The sequence below is a fragment of the Cetorhinus maximus genome, chromosome 21 (genome assembly GCF_964194155.1).
Source record: "Cetorhinus maximus chromosome 21, sCetMax3.hap1.1, whole genome shotgun sequence".
Taxonomy (NCBI): domain Eukaryota; kingdom Metazoa; phylum Chordata; class Chondrichthyes; order Lamniformes; family Cetorhinidae; genus Cetorhinus; species Cetorhinus maximus.
In genome coordinates, this window is record NC_135899.1 from 64432584 (window position 1) to 64459627 (window position 27044).

The following is a 27044-nucleotide window of genomic DNA, read 5'->3' on the forward strand; positions in this document are numbered from 1 at the left end:
AAGAAGTGAGTCATTTCAATGTCCCTTCCCCTTCCTGCATCAACCACTGCCATTCAACCCACTCTTCATGTAATCAGATACTATGTCAGTCAGCTCCACTGATTCTTGGCAGCGATCCTCAAATGGCATTGTCAACACATTCCCCACGTGGATGCCATTGCCACTCAATGTATCTATCTGATAGTCACCCTGACTGAATGCATTGCATTCATCGGGTGCACACGTGCCTTACAGACATTCATAGGCCTGTCACGCCACTTTTGCAGGAACCACAGGGACTGCCCCACATAAATGTGCCAGAGAGAGAGAAACGCACTGTAGTTTGCCAGGTGTACACACGTGGGCTTTTTTGAAAATGTGTTAATTTATTTAATTTATTGTCACTTTAAATATATTACTTTGCACCACTTTACAGTTCCCCATTCTGATGAGTGCCAACTCAGCTCTTATTTGTTTGGCACTGATTGTGAAGATTTGGAATTAACTGAGACCAGCTGACGTACGTGTATTTTGGCCCAGTTTGAGTAACTAGCTTTTCTTCGAGTTATTAAGGCAATTCTGGCATCTTGAGCAGTAATATGATTGGCTGGGCTAGCACTGGGCTCTCGATCTTCCTCCTTCCGCTTAGCATTGGAATCCTCATCAGATATGGTGAGCTGAATGGCTTGTTCCTCCTGCACCTCTAGTCCTCACTGTTGTGCTAAGTCATACAGATTACAGTACGCCACGATTATCTAGAGACTCTTACTGGTGCATACTGAAGGGTGCCTCCAGACTTGTTCAGGTACCTGAAGACAATCTTGAGCATGCTGATGACTTTCTCGATGACACATCTGGCTCATGTTATAGCACTCCTGGTGTTCATCGTGGGGTTCCTCAGAGTGGCAATTGGGCAGATTTGAAGTTTATATCCTTTGTCACCTTTAAGCCTGATTCCACGTCTGAACAAGTCAGGGATGACAGACTGCTGCAGTATGAAAGCATCCTTGGCAGCCCCCAAGGGATCTGGCATGGAGTTCTTTTTTGGTTGCACACCAGCTTAACACTGATTTAATTAAATCCCTTGCGGTTGATATATGCTCCTGGCTAATCTGGGAGTGCTTGGATTGCCATTAGTGTACAATCAATGACACACTCCAATTGTGGGAAGTCAACCAGAGGCCTGGTTCAAAGTGCCAACTCATTTTGGCTATTGTCATCACAGGGGAAGGGTACATAACTTCCAGGCCTGCAAATAATCCATCCACCATCTGCCTTACACATTAATGCGCCACTGACTGCCAGGCACTTGCAGTGTCTGATAGCGCCCTTTAAGGAACCAGAGGCAAAGAAATTGAGGACTGTGATGACTTTCACAACCACTGCCAGGTCCAGAAAGCAGTGTGTCTTCTTCTAGGAGACTGCAGATGTCTGCGATCCTCCTGACAAAATAACCTCAGACTTAGGACGCACTGCTCCTCCGAGAGGTGAAGGAAGCTAAGCCTGCCTGTAGACCCTGTTCAGTAGGTAGCATCTCCAGAAAATCTCGACCCCTCTGTTGCTGCCTACTCTCCTGTCCAACTGCAGCTCCCTCCACAGCATGACATCTAGCCACTCTCTGTGATGTTCTCTGTGAATATCTCCACATATTGCAAATATAACTTGTAATTCTGAGGTGCAGTGAGGCACCTCGGAGTGCCACATGCAATACTGAAAGAACTTGAACTATGTTCCACTTCATGTAAAGTCAAATTTGAGCTATTATGTAATATACTTTTTCAAATTTTATGAATAAAATATATTTTTGGGAAAAAAACAACTCCAAACTGTACAAATAAGTCTTTCACAACAAGTGCTGTTACCAAACCATTTCCCAGAAGGAATTAAGAAAGCAGCTGTGAACACTGAATGTCTATGGAGAATGGATCTTCTCACCTTCGAGCACCCTGATAAAGTGTCTCTTAATTTCACTTCAGTTTCGCTGCAAGTTTCCTGTTGCCTCAGTATACATCCAGCAGCTGCTAATTTCAAATCAGGCTTGCAATTTCATTATAAGAGTCTGATTTAAATATGCTAATGATGGACTGCCCTGGAGGGATAGTGGGACACCCCACTGTCCACTTCCAATACAAACAGCAATGGGTGTATGCGTGGTAAGTTAGGGTCACGTTTTGTATATTTGATGGTTTAACCCAACCCTAACCCAACCCTCTCCCACCCATTGTGTGAGGCGGGGTGGTTAATATTGAAGCTCTGCATGTGGTAAATGAGGGAGGAATTAACTTTGTTTATAAAAAGCTAGTGAAGGAGGATCTTTCAAGTTGCAACGTATATTGCCTCCTCTACGTGGGGATGTCAGTGAAAGTTACGCTACAGCAGCAAGTCATTGGGCAGAATTTTTCACTTGGCGTGTGGGCACACGCCCGACACACTCGAGCGTAACATAGCGCGCAATGATGTTGGGTCAGCGTTCTGACGTCATTGTGCAGTCGCGCAATATTTCAGTCGGTGGGCATGCACTAAACTTGGATGCGTGCCCACCGACAATTAAGAGAGCTATTAAGCCCGTTAACAGCGCAATTAACTGAGATTTTTCGCTGCCCGTCCAATGTTACAGTTGGCATGTCCGCGAATCGGCCAGGCGGCCTTTGCATTTTTCAGGAAACCTCATCCAAGGGCGGGATGAGGTTTCTGTCATTAAATTTAAAAAAAATGCTTGGACAGAATTTTCATGTTGTATATGTTCAGGTGACTGTTCCTGATGCGTGGGCATTTTTTCTGGATTTTAAGCTCTTTATTTATTGCATTTAAATTCTTCAGCTCCTTGAGGCAGCTCTCTGCCTTCAGGGAGCTTTCACTCTGAGACCCCTGGGTCTGAGCTGACTTCAGCGCTTGCCCTCCTCCCGCCCCCAACCCAGGCAGCACTGATCGTATCATCGCACGCTTCATGCTGACTGGCTGTTAATTGGCCAGCCAGCGTGAAATCACGATCAGGGGCCAATCGTAGTCGGCAGTCCGTTTCCCAACCAGCCCCGGGCCTGCTGATCGCGCCCACCTGCTGTGTTGAAAATTCAGGCCATTATGTTGCTCCAAAACCAGCTCTTCCAGCTTAGATTTGGAAATGTTCAAACAAGTTAGGAATGACGTGGAATGCTGAGTTACCCAGATATAAATCACATTACAAAAAGATAGTGCACAACACCACTCACATGGATTAGTTTGTCAGCACAGAAATGCTTACTCCTAATAGATCTTCACCCTAATGTTCCTCTCAAGGACTATTTTACCCACTCCCCTTCCAAAAACTACATCATTCCTCAATGCTAAACACATGATTTGGAATAGCATACAAAGGATCGTGAAACTGTAAAATTAACTCACCTCCAATTACACCTGAAAGGTAGACCAGGCCAACCCGATGCCCTTTGTGAACCAACTCTAATGGAATTCCCAGAATAAGTTGCATAAATAGATTCCCTATTATGTGCTGGACACTGAGGTACAAAAGGAGAAAAGGTTATGGTTATTTGCAAGTGTACATTTCACAAAAAAGCATCATGCTCAAGACTAGCTCCTTGACTAAAGGTAAATGTATATTGGAGACAGGAGTGTAGTGGTCCTAGTCATTCTGATATCCATAAGAAATGTATGGTCCTAACATACATATCACACATCCTTTGATTCTCACTGTAACATGTGTTCCGGTGGACCTCTGGCCATTCATAGTCACCCTTCAACAAAGCACATTTTACGCAGTTTGCAGAGATGCTGTTCTACATAGAGACTTGTTTGGCTGGATTTGACAGATGTTCAGGGTTCTTATCACTGTATTGATGTGATTTGATTATACATGTGTATCTTTTCATGTTCTCAGCTTCAAAAATTTAATGGCATTGATTGGGGTTTTCTGTTTCTGTACTTGCCATTTTTCGATCCATTTATGTGAATAGGTGGAAAACTGCGTTTGACAGGTGCAGAGGCAGTAAACCATGGCAATTGTGTCTGGCAAAAATCCTTTTTCTTCAATCAAATGTATGTTTAATATACTTCCAAATAACTAACAAGCCATATTGTACAAAACTGAAGAAAAAACAAAAGTAAGCTCAAGTGAAATTATTCCTTCTATTATTTCACTCCTCTCTAAATATAAAAGGCCTTCTGATGCCCAATCAGTTGGCCAGAATTGTGACAACAAAGGAAGAGCTGAAACTCAAACCACTGATGAGCTGTCACAGAAATTGGATTAAGAGTGGTACAAAATGGTGGTAACCCCACACAGCTACATAGGTAGGATGGGACAATTACCTCCTGTGTAGTAAAATTCTGCACTCCTATAGCCATTGGTCTATCACAATATTTACTTCTGGGTATCTAGTGGATTAAAAATATACATTTTCAACACTGGTTAACTTTGAAGGATAAAGCATCTTTAGTAATTTTCTTAAACCACTGACTTTACACAGCCTCAATTTCAAGCCCTGTTAATATGTAAAATGGGTCAGATTCAACATTCTCTTTAAGCTGCGCGTGTGCGATGGCGCAGCCATCAGGAACTTACCATGCAGGGACAGACAGACCACACACAAGCAGTGGTCCCTTTAAGATGCATGCATATGAGACACGTAACAATCTTAAAGGGACCATGCAGTGCAAGAAACAGATCCAGCACAATGAAGGGAAATTAGAGGGAATATTGGTCGGGTTGTTTTTATTTCCACTTGCAAGACCCACATAAATTTAAGTCTTAGTAGTTTAATGAGACCAAACAGTAAATTAAATTACATCACTGAGAATAGGCGGAGGATTTTTAGTTTGGCTACTGAATGTATATTTGGTAGATTATTATTGGTAGAAATGTAATATTGAAACTTATAATAATTCAATGACCGATAGTGCCAAGTACAGGTTATACAGTATTTCTTCCCAACAATGCATCCTTTATTTGCAAGTATGTGAAGGCTACACAAGTATTTGAGGAAGTATTGGCATACCTAAACTTACTTCCACCTGAGCAAGACATTGGATGGGCAGAATTTTACAGGGAGGTGCGGACTGCGCACTGACCCGGTAGGAAAGCTGGCCAGAAGCCAACTTGCTACATGCAAGCCCATCCTGCAGCCATAATACGCTGCAAGGAAGGCTAAATTAGTTAACAGTGTGACTTACACCCCTCACTCGGGAGGAAATCCTGCCCTTGGGAATTCTGGCCAATCTGATTGGCCAGTAGCTCCATCAGGCCTGGCATTTGCTGGGACTGCAGAAGGAAAGCCGAAGAGGAACATGGCCTTCCCCAAGAAGGTAAGTCGTAGGGTTTTAGGGTGGGGAGGGATCCTAGAGCCCAGGGAGGGAGAAGATAGGGGGCTGGGGTGCTGGGTTCTGACAGGCAGGAGGCCCAGAAGGAAGGTCAGGTGGTATCTTGTGGGGGAGGTAATGTTCCCGATGCGCGCAGGGCACACTCCTCCCTTTCCGCCTTTGTTCATGTAGGTCATGAAAAACGGCCCGCCCATTCCCGCCCACCTGCATACACCAGCTGTATTATGGCGTGGGCAGCACATTATCCAGATCAAAGGCTGATTAACAAGTCTAATTGACCTTTAATTATTTATTTACATATGGTGGGTGGGCGAGCTGCTGATTTCAGCTCCTTGCTTATTATGGGGCTGAGCTCGGGGTTGGGTGTGAAGGTGATGGTCTGGCCACCTAGCCTATTTTACATACTGCCCCACAACCACCCCTCGCCAAAAGCACATCCAGCAGGGGCAGGTAAAGTCCAGCCCGATATCTTTTTTCTTCACTCCCTAGCTGTAGACAGGGAAGCCAATTGTAATGCCCCCACCATTTCTGCAGATGACAGCAATCCGCACATGTGCTAAGTAATAGCTCTGTATCGGGCTGAATATTACAGTGGGGCAGACAGTTTGCCCCCCACCCCAACCCCCTCAGCCCCCGCCGGAAACAAAGTCGGCATGCAGCTTCACACTGGCCCACCCTGCAGCCATAAAGCATTGCAGGCAGGCCAAACAGGACCAGTAGGGGACTTCTGCCCCTCACTGGGGGTGAAGTCCCTGCCTCGAGAGCTGCTGGCCAACTCGATTGGCCAGCAGCTCCATCAGTCCCAGCAGCGCAGGGGCGCATTAGTTGGCGCTGCTGGGACTGTAACGAGGAAGCAGAAGAAGTCCCAATGGGCACGGAGGGTTTGGCAGATTAGGGGGACTCTCCCCTGATCCATAAAGGGCAGCCCCTGAAGACAGAACACCCCCTTCCTTCTTGCCCTTTGAAGAATTTTAAAAAAAACTCAGGCTGCCCATTCTCAGGCAGCTGTCCACACCAACCGTTTTATGGCATTGGCAGCTTATTATTGGGGTCAATTGGCATAGTAACAAGCCTAATTGACTCAGAATCACAGAATCACACAGTGCAGAAGAGGCCCTTCAGCCTGTCGAGTCTGCACCGACACGTGAGAAACACCTGACCTACCTACCTAATCCCATTTACCAGCACATGGCCCATAGTCTTGAATGTTATGACGTGCCAAGTGCTCATCCAGGTATTTTTTAAAGGATGTGAGGCAACCTGCCTCCACCACCCTCCCAGGCAGCGCATTCCAGACCGTCACCACCCTCTGGGTAAAACAATTTTTCCTCACATCCCCCCTAACATCCCCCCTAAACTTCCTGCCCTTCACCTTGAACTTGTGTCCCCTCGTGACTGACCCTTCAACTAAGGGGAACAGCTGCTCCCTATCCACCCTGTCCGTGCCCCTCATAATCTTGTATACCTTGATCAGGTCGCCCCTCAGTCTTCTCTGCCCCAACGAAAACAACCCAAGTCTATCCAACCTCTCTTCATAACTTAAATGTTTCATCCCAGGCAACATCCTGGTCAATCTCCTCTGCACACCCTCCAGTGCAATCACATCCTTCCTATAATGTGGCGACCAGAACTGCACACAGTACTCCAGCTGTGGCCTCACCAAGGTTCTATACAACTCCAACATGACCTCCCTACTTTTATAATCTATGCCCCGATTGATAAAGGCAAGTGTCCCATATGCCTTTTTCACCACCCCACTAACATGCCCCACTGCCTTCAGAGATCTATGGACACACACGCCAATGTCCCTTTGTTCCTCAGAACTTCCTAGTGTCATGTTGTTCATTGAATACTTCCTTGTCAAATTACTCCTTCCAAAGTGTATCACCTCACACTTTTCAGGGTTAAATTCCATCTGCCACTTATCTGCTCATTTGACCGTCCCGTTTATATCTTCCTGAAGCCTAAGACACTCAACCTCGCTGTTAACCACCCAGCCAATCCATGTGTCATCCGCAAACTTACTAATCCTACCCCCCACATAGTCATCTATGTCGTTTATATAAATGATGAATAATAGGGGACCCAGCACAGACCCCTGTGGTACGCCACTGGTCACTGGTTTCCAGTCACTAAAGCAGCCTTCTGTCATCACCCTCTGTCTCCTACAACTAAGCCAATTTTGAATCCACCTTATCAAATTACCCTGTATCCCACGTGCATTTGCTTTCTTTGACCTTGTCAAAGGCTTTGCTGAAACCAATATGAACTACATCAACTGCACTACCCTCATCTACACACCTGGTCAACTACTCAAAAAATTCAATCAAATTTGTTAGGCATGACCTCCCTCTGACAAAGCCATTCTGACTATCCCTGATCAAACCTTGTCTCTCCAAGTAGAGATAGATTTTCTCCTTCAGAATTTTCTCCAATAGTTTCCCTACCACTGATGTGAGACTCACTGGTCTGTAGTTCCCTGGCTTATCTCTACAACACTTCTTAAATAACGGAACCACATTAGCTGTTCTCCAGCCCTCTGGCACCTCCCCCGTGGCCAGAGAGGAATTAAAAATTTGGGTCAGAGTCCCTTGCCTCCCTCAGCAGTCTGGGACACAAATCATCCTGGAGATTTGTCCACTTTTAAACCTGCCAACACCTCCAATACCTTGTCACTCCCTATATCAATTTGCTCAAGAACCTCGCAGTCAAGTATTCGTTCAACACTCTACCGATGTCCTCTGGTTCCACCCATAGATTGCCCCCTTGGTCCCTAATGGGACTCCTGATTATTTATTTAAGTAAGGCGGATGAGCAGCCGATTTCAATGCTCACCCACACCTGTATTATGGGGGTGAGCAGGAAGGTAGTAGGGTGGGCACCTGCCCTATTTTATGTGCCCCCCTGCCAAAAACACGCCTAGTGGGGGCATGTAAAATGCAGCCCATCAAATGGTATTTTAGCCATTATCATCATGATACCTAGTTGTTTTTAAAAGGTTACACTAAAATCTAATTATTATAGATGTGTGATTCCAGATATTTCCTGCGTAAAAAAGGAACATAGGAACAGGAGTAGGCTATTCAGCCTGTCGAGCCTACTCTGCCATTCAATTAGATCATAGCTGATCATCTACCTCAATGTCACTTTCCCGGCTATCTCCGTATCCCTTGATGTCTTTGGTCTCCAGAAATCTATCAATTTCCGTCTTGAAAATTCTCAGTGATTGCCCTGCCACAGTCCTCTGGGGTAGAGAATTCCAAAGATTCACCACCCCCTCAGTGAAGAAATTCCTCCTCATCTCAGTCTTAAATGGCCTGCGCCTTATCCTGAGATTATTTCCCCTGGTTTTAGACTCACCAGCCAGGGGGAACATCTTACCCACATCCACCCTGACATACCCTGTAAGAATTTTGTTAGTTTCAATTCTCATTCTTCAAAACTCTAGGGAATACAGACCCGCTCTCCTCAATCTCTTCTCATAAGACATTCCCGCCATCCCATCTGGTGAACCTCCATTGCATTCCCTTTTTGGCAAGTTTATCCCTCCTTAGATAAGAGGACCAAAACTGTACACAATACTCCAGGTGAGGTCTCACCAAGACTCTATATAACTGTAGCAAGACATCTTTTCTCCTGTACTCAACTCCCCTTGTGATGAAGGCCAACATACCATTTTGCTGCACCTGCATGCTAACTTTCAGTGACTCATGAACATGGACATCCAGATCCCTTTGGACTTCCCAACCTCTCACCATTTAAGAAATATTCTGTCTTTCTGCTTTTTCTACCAAAGTGAATAACTTCACACTTATTCACATTATATTCCATCTGCCATGTTCTAGATCTTTCACTTAGCCTGTCCAAGTCCTCTTGAAGCCTCCTTGCATCCTCCTCACAACTTACGTTCCCACCCAGTTTGGCGCCATCAGCAAATTTGGAAATAGTACATTTGGTCCCCACATCCAAATCATTTATATAGATTATGAACAGCTGTGGCCCCAGCGCTGATCATTGTGGCATCCCACTAGTAACAGCCTGCCGTCCTCAGAGTGACCCATTTATTCCTACTCTCTGCTTTCTGTCTGTTAACCAATTCGCAATCTATAACAGTATATTACCCCCAATCCCATGTGCTTTCATTTTGTTTATTAACCTGTGTGGGACCTTATCAAAAGCCTTCTGAAAATCCAAATACACCACATCCACAGGTTCTCCTTTATCCTCAAAAAACTCCAACATGTTTGTCAAACATGATTTGGAGAGAACATCAGGGAGATGATGGCTTAGTGGTATTGTCGCTGGACTGTAATCCAGCGACCTAGGATAATGCTCGGGGAACCCTACCACGGCAGATGGGAAAATTTGAATTCAATAAAAAATCTGGAATGAAAAGTCTAGGCCAGGATTTCCTGGTCGGCAAGCAGGGGGCAGGGCCCACTCGCTGATACGTGGGATGACGTCAGGTGGATCTCCCGATGTCACCCCACCTCATTTCAATTTTCAGGTCGGTGGGGACTCAGCAGAATCAGCTGTGCGCCCGCCGACCTGTCAATGGCCTATTGAGGCCATTGACAAAGTAATTCAAGTAATTAGTGGACCTGCCCGTCCAACCTTAAGGTTGGCAGCCAGGCTGGGAGCCCTGGCAGGCCTCAGAAAAAGTATGAAATCTCATCCACGGGCAGGATGAGGTTTCATGCAGGTTTTTAAAAATTTAATAAAAGTGTATTTAAAAGTGATGGACATGTCCCAGCTCATGTGACAGTGTCACCTGAGGGGACATGTCAGGAATTTTTTTTTTTCTGTTTTTAAGATTATTTGTTGTGGAGCCGATCTCCCTGAGGCAGCACTTAGCCTCAGGGAGATGAGTGCGCTCTTTCGCGCGCATAGCGCTTCCTGGCAGACATCACACTGGGCGGGCCTTAACTGGCCCACCCACATAAAATGGTGGCGCATCCCTGATTGGGGTTGCCGATTGGAGGCGTGTCCATTCCTGAACTTCTCCCCAACGGGGGGAGAATTCTGCCCCTAATGATGACCATGAAACGATTGTCGTAAAAACCTATCTGGTTCACTAATGTCCTTTAGGGAAGGAAATCTGCTCTTCTTACCTGGTCTGGCCTACATGTGACTCCAGACCTACAGCAATGAGGTTGACTCTTAAATGCCTTCTGAACAAAGGCAATTAGGAATGGGCAATAAATGCTGGCCTAGCCAGCGATGCCCACATCCCATGAATGAATATTTTTTTTTAAATTCCCTTTTATAAATCCATGCTGACTCTGCCCAATTTTAACCATTCTTTTCTAAATGTCCAGTTATCACATCCTGTATAATAGATTCTAACATTTTCCCTACTATTGACGTCAAACTGACAGGTCTGTAGTTCTCCATTCTCTATCTTCCTCCCCTCTTAAATAGTGGAGTTACATTTGCCAATTTCCAGTCTGCAGGAGCCATTCTAGAGTCTATAGAATTTTGAAAGATAACCACCAATGCATCCATTATCTCTCTAGTCACCTCCTTCAACACTCGGGATGAAGCTCATCTGGTCCAGGGGATTTATCAACCTTCAATCCAGTTAATTTTTCAAGTACTACCTCTTTATTAATACTAATTTCTTTTAGCTCCTCAGTTTCACAAGTATCTTGGTCGCCTAGTATTTCTGGGAGGTTTTCTGTATCTTCTTTCGTGAAGACAGGCGCAAAGTGTACGCTTGGTTTCTCTGCCATTTTCCTGTTCTTCATTGTAAATTGTCTTGTCCCCACCTGACATGGGCCCACATTTGCCCTAGCCAATCTTTTTAGAAATAAAACAAGATTTCTGTGAGAAACACTTACCCGGCATGCACGAGCATGTAAGAAACAAATCTCCAGGCTTCCTGCCTCTTATCAGGCCTATATATAAATGGACTTTCCCACACCCCTGTGTCCAAGGTAATCCATTGCTTCTGAGGCATCCAGACTGCATAGTATATGAAAACAGCCAGCTGAAAAATAAAATGAGAATTTCACAATGGCAGATTCAAAGACAAATTCTCCAGAAGTAAATAATTTAGCCAACTAAAGAGTTAAGTTGCTGCACTTTGTGGGAGTTATGGATTCCCAGAAAATTGCAAGTGGGGAGACTTGGTTTTTTGTACGATTCAGAGATCCAATATTTGCATATTTGTACAACGGAATCCAAAGAATCTGATCCCACACAACATGCAAGAGTATTCCTAGGCCTCTGAGGAAAATAATAGGCCTTTTTTTCAGCAACCATATTTTATTTTCATTCTCTCTTTCTCCCCCTCTCAGAGCATCGTGTGTCACTGGAGAAAACTGACCTCTCTCTCTTCCAAATAACCAACCTCAGTGCAACTAGCTAACAACAAAAGGGAGAATAAACACTTACTTAGCACTGAAGGAACCACGACTCTCACACCACAACTACAAATGAGCTAATTAGGAAGAAGCTAAAGCCCACCCTGTGGAATTCGCACTTGGGTTTTGCTCTTGCATTTAAAGCTCAACATCTTTTGAAGCAACAGATCTCTCTAAAATTATCCAAATTGGGCAATATGTAAGTATTTGTGAGTTAATTCAAAATGAATTTGGCTTCTACCCCAATTCCACCTACAAGTATTGTGAACAACATTAACATTGTTAAAATCTGTGTGTAGTTTTTGCTTCATTTTCCAAGAGTGATGGTCTTCCTAAATCATGGTAAAATAAGTTATGCTATTTTTAGCATATGGAACTAGGGTAAGCCCAAGAACAAACTGCACGGTTGTGCCAACTTAATGCATAGAAATACAATTTTCACTGGCATAATTTTAGAACTGCTACCCTAAACAAATAAATCAGAAATGTCTGACTTTTCACCTCCCATTTAGCAACTTGTGAAGTTGAAGGCAAAATGTTGACCCACAGTAATTAATTATCATATTTAAATTTCAATTTTTACTATATGTTTTTAAAATATCTTTTTCACCATCCAAAAAGTGTATTTTTTTGTTTAAAATAAAAGCAAAATCCTGGAGCTGCTGGAAATCTGAAATAAAAACAGAAAGTTCAAAAAATACTCAGCAGGTCTGGCACCATCTGTGGAGAGAGAAACAGTGTTAACGTTCCGAGTCCAATGTGACTCTTCTTCAGAATTGAAAAGTTAAAAAGGCTCAATTGTCTTCTTATCATAGACTCTAGAGCATAAGTTTTCAAACTGTGGTTCTCCAGATCCTAGGACTCTATGTGGGGATCCCAGGATCCAAATGTCCTATTAAGCAATTGCCTTATTTTTCTGTATTTATGGATTTGCTAGCACAATATTTCTGCACACTAAGTAAAATATTTCCTTTGGGTATCGGACACTGTCTTTAAGAAGTTAGGGCACAGGTTCCACAGAAGTGTCTTAACTTTTGAAGGACTCTCTTCATGGAAGAGCATGAAAATCAGTGCTCATGGCCAAGATGAAAACCGTAGTGCAGACGCAAACAGGATTTTATAAATGCCTTAACAAAGTCATATTGTACAATGAAGATAGAAACATGTCAGTTGATACGAAATAGGTGTCATTATCTCTACATCTCCAGTTTATTGTTTAGTGCATTGTCCTTGTAGATCTAGTGAATATTTATCATAAAAACAGAAAATGCTGGAAAAACTCAGCAGGTCTGGCAGCGTCTGTGGAGAGAGAAACAGAGTTAACGTTTCGAGTCCATATGACCTTTATTAGCACCTTCAGCATAAAGAACATCCCAATTATCTTCACTGGCTGGCGTAAAAAAAATAGATGGCTAGTTGGAAGCTTTGGAGGAATGGTCGAAGGTTTGCCAAACAATTGGTGACAGAAGGTTCATGTTGTTAGAACAATATCTTCCATTTTTAAGATCTTCCTCATGTCATTACAAAAGGTTCCATATCCAGTATAAGTGATTCCATGTAAATTAAAAGTTTCATTGCCAAAAAAAAATGTGGTAGTTTACACGGTTACATCAATATAAATGGAGCACAAAGTGGGGAACAGTACAATGGGTACTTCTCCATTAGTTTATGAGAACTTCAATGCACACCTTATCAAACGCTATCAAATCTTCCTTACTTGTGGAAAAATGAAGGTCATGATTCTTACTATTTGACTAGGAGGAGGTAATTCAGATCAAAGATTTCTGGTAACATTCCAAGGTGCAAGGGAAAGGTTCGAAATGTTTATACAAAAGCAAAAACTTAGACTCTGGAAATTTGAAATAAAAACAGATGAAAGGTCATTGACCTGAAACATTCATTCTATTCCTCTCTCCGCAGATACAGCCAGACCTGTTGAATAGTTCCAGCATTTCCTACTTTTATTTCAGATTTCCAGCATCTGCAGTACTTTATTTCTGTATTAGTGTTCAATTCACTGCCACTTCTCTTCTAGGCATTCCCACCTTGAAGAAGTTCTGCTCCTCTATCTGACGGGATTTCCTTTTGTCTCTTTTACCTTGTTCACCTTTATTGCTTTCTACTTCCCTTCTCGTGTTTGATCAGGTATCCATCAAGACTCATTTTCCAGCCACATCTCCATTTCTGATGATAGGTTATCAACCTGTAATGTTAACTCTGTTCTCTCTCCATGATGCTACCAGGCCTGCTGAATGTTTGTGGCATTCTCTGTTTTTATTAAGGCTTGAAATGCTTGTTTATCAGCTGAGTATTGAAGTTGGATTGCTACCTTTTATATAATAGCAATAGCTGTTATTCATATAATGGAGAGTTTTAGCATTTTTGATGGTGATTGCTCCTTTTGATAATTCTGATTACTGATGAATAACAAAGGATATCATTGGATATGATGCTATATGATGTTGTGTCTCTGAATATATGAACACAGGAATGTAAAAAACTGTAAAGGGTAATTTTAGTCCATCTGGCTTGCCCCTGTATAGTGCTGGAATATAAATTCTTAGAAAACCATCTTATTTGCAGTGGCAAAACAGATAAATTAACTGTTCTCCAATATACATTCACCAATTTGAGCTGTGCACTAAAAATTGTATTATTTTAGCATAAAAATGTGGACTGTACCTCAGCGATACTTATGGAGATAATGAAGATTGGTGGAGGAAGGCAATTTGCTCTTTCCATATAGCGACTTCTCGTGTCTTCAGGAAGCATCCAATTAGACACTGTTGTGTGAACCTTATGACACCATGAACAGCATTGTGGTGATTCGCTACTCCCCTCTTCATTCAGATTTTCAGTTTCAGCTTCTGTTGGCTTCATCTCCATCTTTAGCACCTCAGTAAATCCTAATTCTGTTTTTATTTTAAAAAAGTCACAACATAAACAGTTACCAAGACACCAACATCCAACAGTTCAGAATTACACTGGCCAAGATCAGAGAATTGCTATTCTTGGCTTATCATCATAAATTAGTACAGCAAAGAAATGTTGTGATATAATGCTTGATTTCTATCCAATTATATCATTAGACTAATTATTGGCTGTTAAAAGTACTAGTGTTGAATGAACAGATTTGTTCACGGATTATTTTCACTGAACTATTTCACAGTATTCAGCATCTTTTGTTTTCCTCTGTACCTAAAATCTGAGATATTGATTCAGCTGTGGCTCAGTTAGTAATATCCTTTATGCTTCTAAACCTCATGGTTCTGGGCTCAAGTCCCATGTCAAGGTCTGAACAGAAAATCGATGCTGACACCCCAGTATATTACTGAGGAAGCACTGTGCTGTTTGAGGTACAGTCTTTTGGATGAGACATTAAACTGAGGCCCCATCTATCTACTCAGCTGGATGTAGAAGATCTCATGACACTATTGGAAAGATGAGCTGGGGAGTTATTCCTGGTGTCCCGGTCAATATTTATCCCTCAATCAATCTCACAAAAAACAAATTACCTGGTCATTATCATCTTGCTACTTGTGGGAGTTTGCTGAGTGCAAATTGGCTGCTGCAGTTCCTACATTACAACAGTGACTATACTTCAACAAATAATTCCTTGGCTTTGAGACATCCAGTGGCCATGAAAAATGCTATGTAAATGCAAGGCTTTCTTTCTTTCTTTAAGTGAAGGACATCCTGATTAAAACTATTTTGGCTGAGGAGAGCAAAGCATGTGATCAAGTCAGACCTGGTGATTAATTAGTGTCTCTCCTACATTGTGTTGCCCTCGCCAAGTTCCACCCTTATCTGTCCAGTCCTAACCAGAGAATACCTGCAATGACTTATCTTCCAGCAATTCCCCCTAGGAGCTATTTTGGCACCCTCCTATTTCTCATCTACATGCTGTAGATCAAGGTGGCATCATCCCAGGTCTTTTCAGGTTCCATGTTTACACTGATAGCATCCAACCTTTCCTCATCACCACCATATCTCTGGACCCCTCCACCACTTCTCTGATGTCGGATTGCTTATCTGACACCCATCATTGGATCGGCAGAAATTCCTTCCAGTTAAACATTGCGAAGGTCAAAACCATAGTCTTTGGTTGTCACCACAAACTCCATTCCCAAGTCAACAACTCCAAGTCCTCCTTGATCGTTGTCTCAGGTTGAACCAGATGGTTCGAAACCTTGACATTCTATTTAACCCTGAATGAAGCTTTTGACACCATATCCTTGCCATCATAAAGGCCGCCTATTTCCACCTCTGTAACATTGCCAATCTCTGTCCCCTAATAGCCCTTCTGCTGCTGAAATCTTTATTCATGTTTTTGTTATCTCCAATTTCAATTATTCTATTGTTCTCCTGGCCTGCGTCCCATCTTGCACCCTTCATAAATCTGAGCTCGTCCTAAACTTTATGACTTTCTTGCAAAACTTTATCAAGTTTTAACTCATACCAAATTCCATTCAACTCTGTGACCACTGATCCACATTGGCTCTCAGTCCAACACCACCTCAATCTTAAAATTATCATCCTCAAGATGAAAGCCTTCCATGGCCTTGCCAATCCTCATCTCTAACTCTCTCCAGTCCTACGACCAGTTTTCCTTCACCCCACCATTGTTGGCCGTGCATTGAACCATTAAGACTCTAAAGTCGGGATTCATTCCCTAAACCTCCTCATTTCTCTGCCTCCTTTTAAGCAGCTCTTCAAAGCATATCTTTCGGCTAAGATTTTAGACACCCATTCTGATCTTTGTCTTGGTTTAATTTCTTCTTTGATTATGTGGAAAGAGAAACAAAATTAACATTTCAAGTCAATGACCTGCATCTACTTGAAATGTTGGAGAGGATTTTTCATGCCTGTTGGTGTCGGGCGTGTTTGGTGGTATCAGCAGGCAATATGGCGCGTTTTATGATGGTGTGAAACCAGTTTGTGATCATCCACTCAAACTGCCGATGGCAGGCCACGTTTCCCACCATTAGACGTCGGGAACCTCATTGTGTTACATCAGCATATCATTATAAGGCCAGCCCGCCGGACTCATCTCCCCCACAACCCCACCCCGGCCCGCTAGATCGTCCACCCACGTCGGCCAGAAAACACAGCAACGTGTTTCACAACAGCATATATGAGACGTGCACTTGGTGGGCTGCACTTCACTCAGGACCTCAAGGTTCTTTTGCCTACCTTGCTTCAATCAGCACTCGCAGTCATCAGCACCAGGCTTCATGGACAGCACTACATCACCTTTAGAGGGGCTCATGGGTAGATCTCTACCTACCAGATCAGCCACATGTGGGTGGCTTTTCAATGGCTGCAGGGCAAGGTCTTGCTTGGGGAAGAGGGAGGAGTGGCCTCAGGCAATGGAAGAGGCTGCAGGATGAGAGCTGTACTGGGGAAGGAGGGTATTCCAGGGTGTTTGTGGGGGGGGGGGGGGGGGGGGCACATGTTGATTTGTGTAAGTGGCCTCAAGCTGGTGAGGGCTGAGGAGGCAGCCTCCAGGGGAGATAAGGCCAGATGGACATGTGAGCGTATGTGTGTGAGAATGGGTGGTGATGTCCCTTGGGCTGGCAGTGAGTGAGATGCCAGTGAATGTGTGATGGGCTTGAGTGTGTGAGTTGAGAGTGCTGAGATGGTTGCCATACCCTGGCTGCACAGATGAGATCATTCATCCTCTATCTGCATTGGGTGGCCAACCTCTTCTGTGCAACATTGGCACTGATCAACACTGCCATCGCCTACCAAGCCTGAGTGACAATGTAGTTGCCCCTCCTGTGGCCAGGGCAGGGGTAGAGCACATCACAGCGGGCCTCCACAATGTCCAAAGGTCACTTGTGGGCTGCAGTCTTCTTCCCTTTCAGGGCCATATCTTCTTTGCTGCAGGCCTGGGCTGGAAGCACTGAGCGTGGCAGTACTTTAAATGTGGTGCCAGCCGTGGTGAAGTGGCGAGGTGATAGTGTGGTAGGCCACTGAGAGCCCACCCACCATGGAAACAACGTGTTTCCCAGGAATGCATAAGTAATGCAGTGGATTTGGGATGATATGGCATAAAAACTCACCATCGCGGCTAGCAGATAAAATGCCATTTTACCAGGACGCTACCGCATTTAGTGCAAATGTGGGATGATTCCGCCCATTAACTGTTTCTCTCTCCACAGGTGCTACCAGGCCTGCTGAGTTTTTCTAGCATTTTCTGATTTTATTTCAAATTTCCAGCAATATTTTGCTGATGCCCAATTATGCTCCACTGAAATGCTTTGGGATATATGTTATATGTTATAGCTGCTATATAAATGCGAGTTGTTGTTCTTGATGACTAAGTCCATTATGGTCCACTGTGGAAAGCAGAAAGACCAGAAGAAAGTTGGGACTGGGGGAGGGTAGAGGTTGTAGGCAGTAAAGGAGACAAGGAAGTAGTCAGAGATTGCCTCAAAACCATGGGTGAAGAGAGGTCATGAGAGATAACAAGGTTGATAAGATAGCCAAAGGTGTGGTCTGGTCAGTTTACATGAAGGGAAGAAAGGAGGCCGAAAAGTCATGGAAGAGGAGGGATTGGACAAGCGTGCTCAGATCAGGGGCCAAGACAGGTGAGAAGAGAGAAAGGAGGACACTTTGATGAGGAAGCTGATGTAGAGCAATAAATAACCAACAAGGATTTGAAAGGAGACATGTGATAGATGGAAGAGAGTGAGATGCTCAAAAGGTAGTGCTATTTCAGAAGAATGGGGAAAAAGCAATGGGAAGACTTGACAATAAGCCCATTGTCATACCTGTTTTGGGCAGGACAGATGGCAGAAAGTACATTCAGAGGAAAAGAGTCACTCACTATTCAGGAACCATGGGTTGAATGTTTGGGCCCCATCGAGGGTGGGAACAGAGGTGTTGGGGTGGGGGGTCAAAACTACTGGTTGGCTGGTGTACCAGTTTTCCTGCCCCATTCTCAGCGTGCCCACCTTTGCCAAGGTGGGTTCAGGGCTGGCAGGGCTAAGTGCTGCCATGAGGCAAGCAGCCAATTAACCTCAAAAAGAGCCTTGTTAAGCACACTTAAATGAGGCCGAATGGGCCAACTTTGGGACTGCAGTATCTGTTTTTTATTTAAGCGTTTAAGAAAGTTGGTGAAGGGGGACTCCATGTTGAAGTGCCCTATCAACTACTTACACTCTATTGCAAGCTGCTGCTCCTCTCAGGCTGGAAGATCTGATTGGCTCCCCTTTGAGAGCCCACCCACCCCACTTATTTGAACAGCCATCCTGTCTCCATACCAATTAAGGGGGCACCTCTGTGAAAATCCTAAAGTGCCTTGACCCCAGGGCCACGTTCGGAACCTGGATACAGTCCCGACTCCTGTTTCCGGCCCTCCAAAGCTAATCTACATGTCTCTGTCGGTGTCAATTGATATTACAATAATTATGATCAAGTTGAAAATGACCTTGTCTTTTAGGTTAGAGTTGAGTGGTGCCAGTGAGAGAAAATAGCATGAGGGGTGAATGTTGGCAAGGTTAAACCAAGGAACACGGAAGATGAGGTGATCACTGGCAGCAAAGAATGAGGTTTCCTAAAGTTGGTTCTGTGGAGGCCGGGAAATGAGGCAGGGAAGAAAAACAAAACAAATTTATGGATTTTCTTGCTGCTTAAAAAGTACTTTGAAAGATTTCTCCCATATTAACTATATTGAAGGACAAGGACAGAAGATGCATGGAAACACTGCCACCTTCAAGTTGCCCTCCAAACACACACCATCCTGTCTTGGAACTATATCACTGTTTCTTCACTGTTCCTGGGTCAAAATCTTGGAACTCCCTAACAGCACTGTGTGGGTGTACCTGCAGCACATGGACAGCAGCAGTTCAAGGAGGCAGCTCCCCACCACTTTTCTCAAGGACAATTAGGGGTGGGCAGTAAATGCTGGCCTAGCTAACAACGCCCACATCCCATGAAAGAATTTAATAAACTGCTCCAACAGAAAAGATACTTCACTCTACAGCATCCATATTTCAGGTGCAAAACAGATACATTGGAATGGAGCATTACCCTCCCTTCATTCCAGAGGTTTTTCTCTGTTTTCTATCATGAATACAGTGTGACTTGAAGTAGGAACAGGACAGAATACATTTATTACAGTCAGTCTTGGTGACATATTTTGAGACTGCAACAGCACACCAGATCTGGCATGCTAGTAAAAAATGCAGAGATGTTTGTTTACAAGTGAAAATCCTGTTTAGGTAGGAAATTATGCAAATCAATTTAATGGTGTGCAACAAAAACAAAAAATGCTGGAAAAACGCGACTCTCAGATCGAAAGGTTAACTCGGTCTTTCTTGCCACAGATGCTATTAGACCTGCTGAGTTTTTCCAACATTTTCAGCTTTTGCTTCAGATTTCCAGCATCCACTTACTTTTATAATAATGTGCAACATTTGGAACATTAACATGAAGCCTTCAGAGTTACTCATTCTGAACCCTTGATGTGGTACCATCCAAGTGCATAACTATTTTCTTAATTATATCAGAAACATCCCTTAGATTTGTTCATCTGGTTTGAATTTAGTTATTAATATGGCCCACAAACTCCAGTGCAAGTATTTTTAGGATCATAATTACTTCCTGTGTTTGAATCTCTAATTAAACTACCAACAAAGACAGCTGGAAAACACATATTTGTGAGCTTGAGACATGTTTCAGTGTTTACCTAATAGAAAAATCCTGCATTCATAAAGCACTATGTTCTCAAGACACCCCAAATCACTCACATTCACTGCCTCAGTACTACACAGTCATGTAGGTGGGCTTGATCCCACAACATTCTGATTCATAAGCAAGTGAGTTACTGGTTGAGTCAAGATGAAACACAAATCCTTCCAATTATTATGAGAATTATTGCAGAATCAGTTGAGTGAGCTTCATTTATAAACAAATGCCTCCTGATTTTCATGAAGACTTGTGTCGCTCTAATGGTGCATCTCTCATAATAGGGACCCTTGAACAGTGCTAAAGAGGGAAATATGAAGTGACTTACACCTCTAGTTATACCACTCCATATTTTCCTGCGACCTTTGCGTTGCTTCTCCTTTCCCCTTGCCAAAAAGTGAGAAGTTAATTAGCTTCTGCCCCTCATAAATCAATGGTAGCTGCTATTTTCCTGCATTTAATCCAGTTTTCACACGGCTGCCATTTGGACATAAAGATAATGGCACCAGTGGTCTGCTGGTAGCCTCATTTATGTCTATAAGTCTGTGATTGTGATTTTGTGAAAACACCATTGAAGGGAAGGAGAGGTGTCTCAATGCATTTGTTGTTAGATTTGCCAGTTATATTAATCAATCTGCTTCTCAATAATTCCCATTATTCTAACACAATTAAATCAGGCCAGGTAATGTTGCATTAATGCTCTCCATCCAGGTAATCAGTGCAATACTCCATACCCTCCCTACCCAACAATCTTCTCTACCCACAGTCCGTGGTCTCCCGACAGGGTCTGGGATTCCATGCTGGTTTTATAAGCAGCTTTAAATGTATTTTGCAAACTAATTTCACAAAGTTGTTTTACACTTCCTTTCTAAATCATTTTCCAGGATAAAGAGGATTTAGTGTTTGAAAGTATGAAGAACAGCTGATTTCAGCATCATCATAATGTCACAGGCAAATGCTAACTAACGAGGGCAATTTAAAAAAAACAGAAATCACATAGCAATTGAAACCAGATATTAATACTTGACCACAGAGGCCTTGACAGCCTGTGAAGACTGTCATGTGGGACTGGTTAGTAGAAACGACTGCTGGTGTTCACCATGTTGCAGAGTGGAATGTACACGTGACTTTTTGTGTGTACTTTGGTCTGCTCGATCTGAAAGAGCCAGGCCCCATGAATAGGTCTTTGTTGACATAAACAAGAACTAGCAGAGGAAGGAATATCTATATAATGCCTTTTAATGCAATAATACATATCAAGGCAATTTACAGGAGTGTTAAAAAGCAAAATTTGGCAATGAATTACTTAAGCAGATGTTAAGACAAATGATCAAAGGCTTGATCAAAGAATTAAGTTTTAAGGAGAGTCTTAAAGGACAAACGAGAGGTAGAGAGGTGGGGAGGTTTCGGGAAGGAATTCCAGACTTCAGGACTTTAGCAGTTGAAGGCACAGTCACCAATGGTGGAGCAATTAAAATCAGGGATGCTCAAGGGGACAGAATTGTAAGAATGCAGATATTTCAAAAGACTGTGTTTGGAGGAAATTATAGAGATGGGGAAGAGCGAGGGATTTGAAAACAAGCATGAAAATTTTAATATTGATGCATTGTTTAACCAGTAGTCAAAGTAGATCAGAAAGCAGTGGGGTGATGTGTGAAAGGGACTTGGTGAGAGTTAGGACATGGACAGTAGAAGTTTTGATGACTTCATGTTTACATAGGGTAGAATGTGGGTGGTCAGCCCAGAGTGCATTAACTCCATTCAGTATTGCACTTCTAAATGAAGGCAGTGGTATCATGGTATTGTCACTGGACTGGTAATCCAGGAACCTAGGGTAATACTCTGGGGGCTCAGGTTCAAATCCCGCCACAGCAGATGGTGGAATTTTAAACCAATAAATTCAACAAATGGAATAAAATCTAATGATGACCATGAATCCATTGTCGTAAAAACTCATCTGGTTCACTAATGTCCTTTAGGGAAGGAAATCTGCCGTCCTCACCTGGTCTGACCTACATGTGAATCCAGGTCTGCAGTAATGTAGTTGGCCCTCCTAGCAAGCCACTCAGCTGCTAAAAAGCCAATAAAAAGGAATGAAATCGGACGGACCTCCTGGCATCAACCTAGGCACCAGAAACACAACGGCAAACCCAGTCCTGTCGAGACTGCAAAGTCTTCCTTACTAACATCTGTGGGCTTGTGTCAAAATTGGGAGAGCTGTTTCACAGACTAGTCAAGCAACAGCCTGACATAGCCATACTCAGTGAATCATACCTTACAGTTCGTGTCCTTGATATGACAATCACCATCCCTGAGTATGTCCTGTCCCACAGCAGGACAGACCCAGCAGAAGTGGTGGCACACTAGTATACAGTAAGGAGGGAGTTGCCCTGGCAGTTCTCAACATCGACTCTGGCCCCCATGAAGTCTCATGGCATCAGGTTAAACATGGGCAAGGAAGTTTCCTGCTGATTGCCACATACCACAACCCCTTCAGCTGATGAATCAGTATTCTTCCATGTTGAACACCACTTGGAGGAAGCACTGAAGGCGGCAAGGAAGAAGGATGTACTCTGGGTGGGGACTTCAATGTCCATCACCAAGAGTGGCTCGGTAGCACCACCACAGGCCGAGCTGGCCAAGCACCAAAGGACATAGCCGCTGTACTGGGTCTGCATCAGTTGGTGAGGGAACCAAAAGAGGGAAAAACATACTTGACCTCTTCCTCACCCAAACTGCCTGCCGCAGGTGCATCTGTCCAGGATAGTATCGATAGGAGTGACCACCACACAATTGTTGTGGAGACGAAGCCCCGTCATCACGTTGAGGATACCCTCCATCATGTTGTATGGCATGACCACCGTGCCAAATGGGACAGATTTCTAACAGATCTAGCAACTCGAGACTGGACCTCCATGAGGCGCTGTGGCCCAATCAGCAGCAGCAGAATTGTACTCGAACACATTCTGTAACCTCATGGCTCGGCACATCCCCCACTCTACCATTACCACCAAGCCAAGGGATCAACCGTGGTTCAATGAAGAGTGCAAGAGGGCATGCCAGAAGCAGCACCAGGCACACCTAAAAATGAGGTGTCAACCTGGTTAAGCAATAACTTAGCAATAAGGCTTGGGCTGGCAAGTGACACGTAACATTCACGCCACACAAGTGCCAGACAAAGACATTTCCAAAAAGAGAGAATCTAACCATCACCCCATGACATTCAATGGCATTACCATCATTGAATCCCCCACTATCAACATCCTGGAGGTTACCATTGATCAGAAACTGAACTGGACTCATCATATAAATACTGTGGCTATAAGAGCAGATCAAAGGCTGGGAATCCTGCAGCGAGTAACTCACCTCCTGACTCCCCAAAGTCCACCATCTACAAGGACAAGTCAGGAGTGTGATGGAATGCACTCCACTTGCCTGGATGAGTGCAGCTCCAACAACATTCGAGAAGCTTGACACCATCCAGGATAAAGCAGCCCACTTGATTGGCACCACATCCACAAACACCGACGAACAGTGGCAGCAGTGTGTACCATTTACAAGATGCACTGCAGAAACTCACCAAGGCTCCTTAGGCAGCACTTTCCAAACCCACAACCGCTACCATTTAGATGGACATGGACAGCAGATACATGGGAACACCACCACCTGGAATTTCCCTTCCAAGCCACTCACCATCCTGACTTGGAAGTATATCACCATTCTTTCACTGTCACTGGGTCAAAATCCTGGAACTCCCTCCCTAACAGCACTGTGGGTGTACCTACACCACATGGACTGTAAAAGTTCAAGGAGACATCTCACCACCACATTCTCAAAGGTAATTAGAGATGGGCAATAAATGCTGGGCTGGCCAGCAACGCCCACATCCCGTAAATGAATTTTAAAAATTAAATATACAAACTGCATTCACAGTTGCTTCTTCACTTAAACACTGCTGCTGTTATAAGATGAAATGCTGTAAAACTGAATCTCCCCTTTCACTTCCTGTTTATTGCAAACTGCTGGAGAACACTTTGACCATTGAAATACAGACAGATGCAATAGGCAGGGCAAGGTCAGGAAGACATGATGTTATTGAATAGAGTTTGTGCAAACAAAAGGCTATAAATTCACCCTGAGAAGCATATTTCCTTTTCTCGCTAGACTTTGATTGATCAGTTTAATTATTTGGAGCTTATTAAGTTGAAGTAAGTGAGGCTGACACCTAGTTTTAATCCAGCTATGTACTGCATTTAATTGCCCTTCATACTTTAAAAATAGTTTTCTTGCAAGCACAGAATACGGTCAGATGATTATGTCTTGCGATATTAAAAAAAAACTTGTTTTTAAAGAATTGCGATTTAAAGGTCAGCCCTTTAGCCACAGCCTGTTCTTTTGAAATTCAAGCTCTTGTCCCAATTAAGGTCTTTCCTCTTTTGCACCCCTGTTAAATATCATCTCACATTGGTGGCTGAAAGTTTTTACTTTGACTTATAATGGCAGGAATTAGCAATGCCTTGTTTTAACTTTGTATCATTTGTAAGTCCTTCTCATACATATTTTGGAAACTGATATTCTATGGAATACTATTCTATGGAATCTCTGCAATACGTCAGTGAAAGAAAATGATGCCATAAACAAATTTAGTTAAAACTTGATCCAATATAAATTATTTCCCTTAATGCGATCTTAGATTTGGACTTAGAAAGTCACTTCTCGCTTGTCTGTTTGGAAATCACCATAGTGCAATGGATGCAAACATTGTCGTGATCTTTATCATGAGCCATTGTTTTTCAATCACTGTGTGCTTTGGGGATCCCTGTATTATAAGCAAGTCGGAAATGGCTTTATCTTCAAAGCCACTGTTTACTGGCAGCATGAGTCAAGTTTAAGGTTGCACTCTTGATGTTCATGGCAGCACTGGTAAGTTGATCTAATTTGCAGCTATCAGTCATCTTCCTGAACTGTAGCTTCAATGTGCCAACATTTTAACTATTAAACCAATTCCTAAAATAAACCAAGCTTCAAAAGATTTGTTTCTAACTCTTTTCAATTATGGAGATACACCAATTTAAACCTGAATACATATTAGTTTACCATATAGACATTAAGATAAAAGCAAAAAACTGAGGATGCTGGAAATCCAAAACAAAAACAAAAATACCTGGAAAAACTCAGCAGGTCTGGCAGCATCTGCGGAGAGGAGCACAGTTAACGTTTCGAGTCCGAATGACCCTTCAACAGAACTAAGTAAAAATAGAAGAGAGGTGAAATATAAACTGAAAGCAGGACAAGCAAGGTACAGATAGCCCTAGTGGGGGTGGGGTGGGGTAAAGGAATCGAAAAAGGCTAAAAGGTAGAGATAAAATAATGGATGGAAATACATTTAAAAATAATGGAAATAGGTGGGAAAAGAAAAATCTATATAAATTATTGGGGGAAGAAAATAGGGGGGGGATCGGAAAGAGGGTGGGGATGGAGGAGAGAGTTCATGATCTAAAATTGTTGAACTCAATATGCAGTCTTTACCCCACCCCACCCCCACTAGGGCTATCTGTACCTTGCTTGTCCTGCTTTCTACCCTTAATTAGCACATTCCTCAGATAATATCACCACCATCAACACCTCTTTGTCCTTTTGTCTGTGACATCTTTTGGTTATCTCCACCTATCACTGGCCCTCTATCCAGCTCTACTTGTCCCCCCCCCCCCCCCCCCCCCCGCAAACCAGTTTATATTTCACCTCTCTTCTATTTTTACTTAGATCTGTTGAAGGGTCATTCAGACTCGAAACGTTATCTGTGCTCCTCTCCGCAGATGCTGCCAGACCTGCTGAGTTTTTCCAAGTATTTTTGTTTTTGTTTTACCATATAGACATGCTTGCCAAGTGGCAGTACTTGGGTCACACATTTCCACTAGGCTGGAGCCTATGCTCCAACACATAGTAAGTTTATATTAATAACTTTACAAAGTGAAAAAAAATCCCTAGCGTGCAACCAATTTTCAATTATTCTTTCTGAGTCAGATCCAGTTTACATTTACAATATAGAGTGCCATTTTAAAATTACAATGGTGAGGAATGTTGTTGAAGCAGCTCTAGCGCTGCTGTAGTAACTTTGTTGAAAGTACAAAGGAAGCTTTCTGGCAAAGTTACAGCAGCACAGAAGGAGCAGCTCCTCGGAAGTAATCCATCAATATATTGTTGCCTTAACTGAATTGTTTTAGTAGCGAAAATGTCTACTGTTTTCTTAGCTGGATTGTCTCTGTTCCAATCTGTTCCGATACTTCGTTTGCTTCTATGGGTTCAGTTTGCTGTTCCTCAGCTAGAAATGCTTCACTCCATGCTGAGCTAGCTTCCATCTGTTCCTGCTGGTTCCCATCCTGCTCTTTGAACCCTCTCATAGTGTCTCTTCCATGTTCACTGTTTACAACCGGGAAATGCCTCTCCAAATCCTTCCCATATCTATGTAACCTGAGTTCAATAATTTCAGATCATGAACTCTCCCCTCCATCCCCACCCCCTTTCCGATCCCCCTTTTTCCAATAATTTATCTTTTTTTTTACAACTATTTTTTTCTCTTCCCCCCTATTTTAAAATTTATTTCGATCTATTGTTTCATCTCCACTTTTTAGCCCATTTCGATCCCTTCCCCCCACCCCACCCACACTAGGGCCATCTGCCACTAGCTTGCTT

The 27044-nt window shown here is 43.3% G+C and overlaps 1 protein-coding gene across 2 annotated transcripts in view; it reads right to left on the bottom strand.

The window, feature by feature from the left end:
* Positions 1-27044, bottom strand: part of rhbdl2 (rhomboid, veinlet-like 2 (Drosophila)) — a 57119-nt gene that overhangs the window by 22926 nt on the left and 7149 nt on the right. For both annotated transcript variants that reach the window (XM_078567008.1, XM_078567007.1), the window contains exons 2-4: positions 14340-14569; positions 11133-11281; positions 3361-3473 (exon numbers count right to left, since the gene is read on the bottom strand). In XM_078567008.1, the coding sequence (XP_078423134.1) occupies positions 3361-3473; positions 11133-11281; positions 14340-14543 (466 nt within the window). In that variant the 5' untranslated portion in view covers positions 14544-14569. The remainder of the gene's footprint in view (positions 1-3360; positions 3474-11132; positions 11282-14339; positions 14570-27044) is intronic.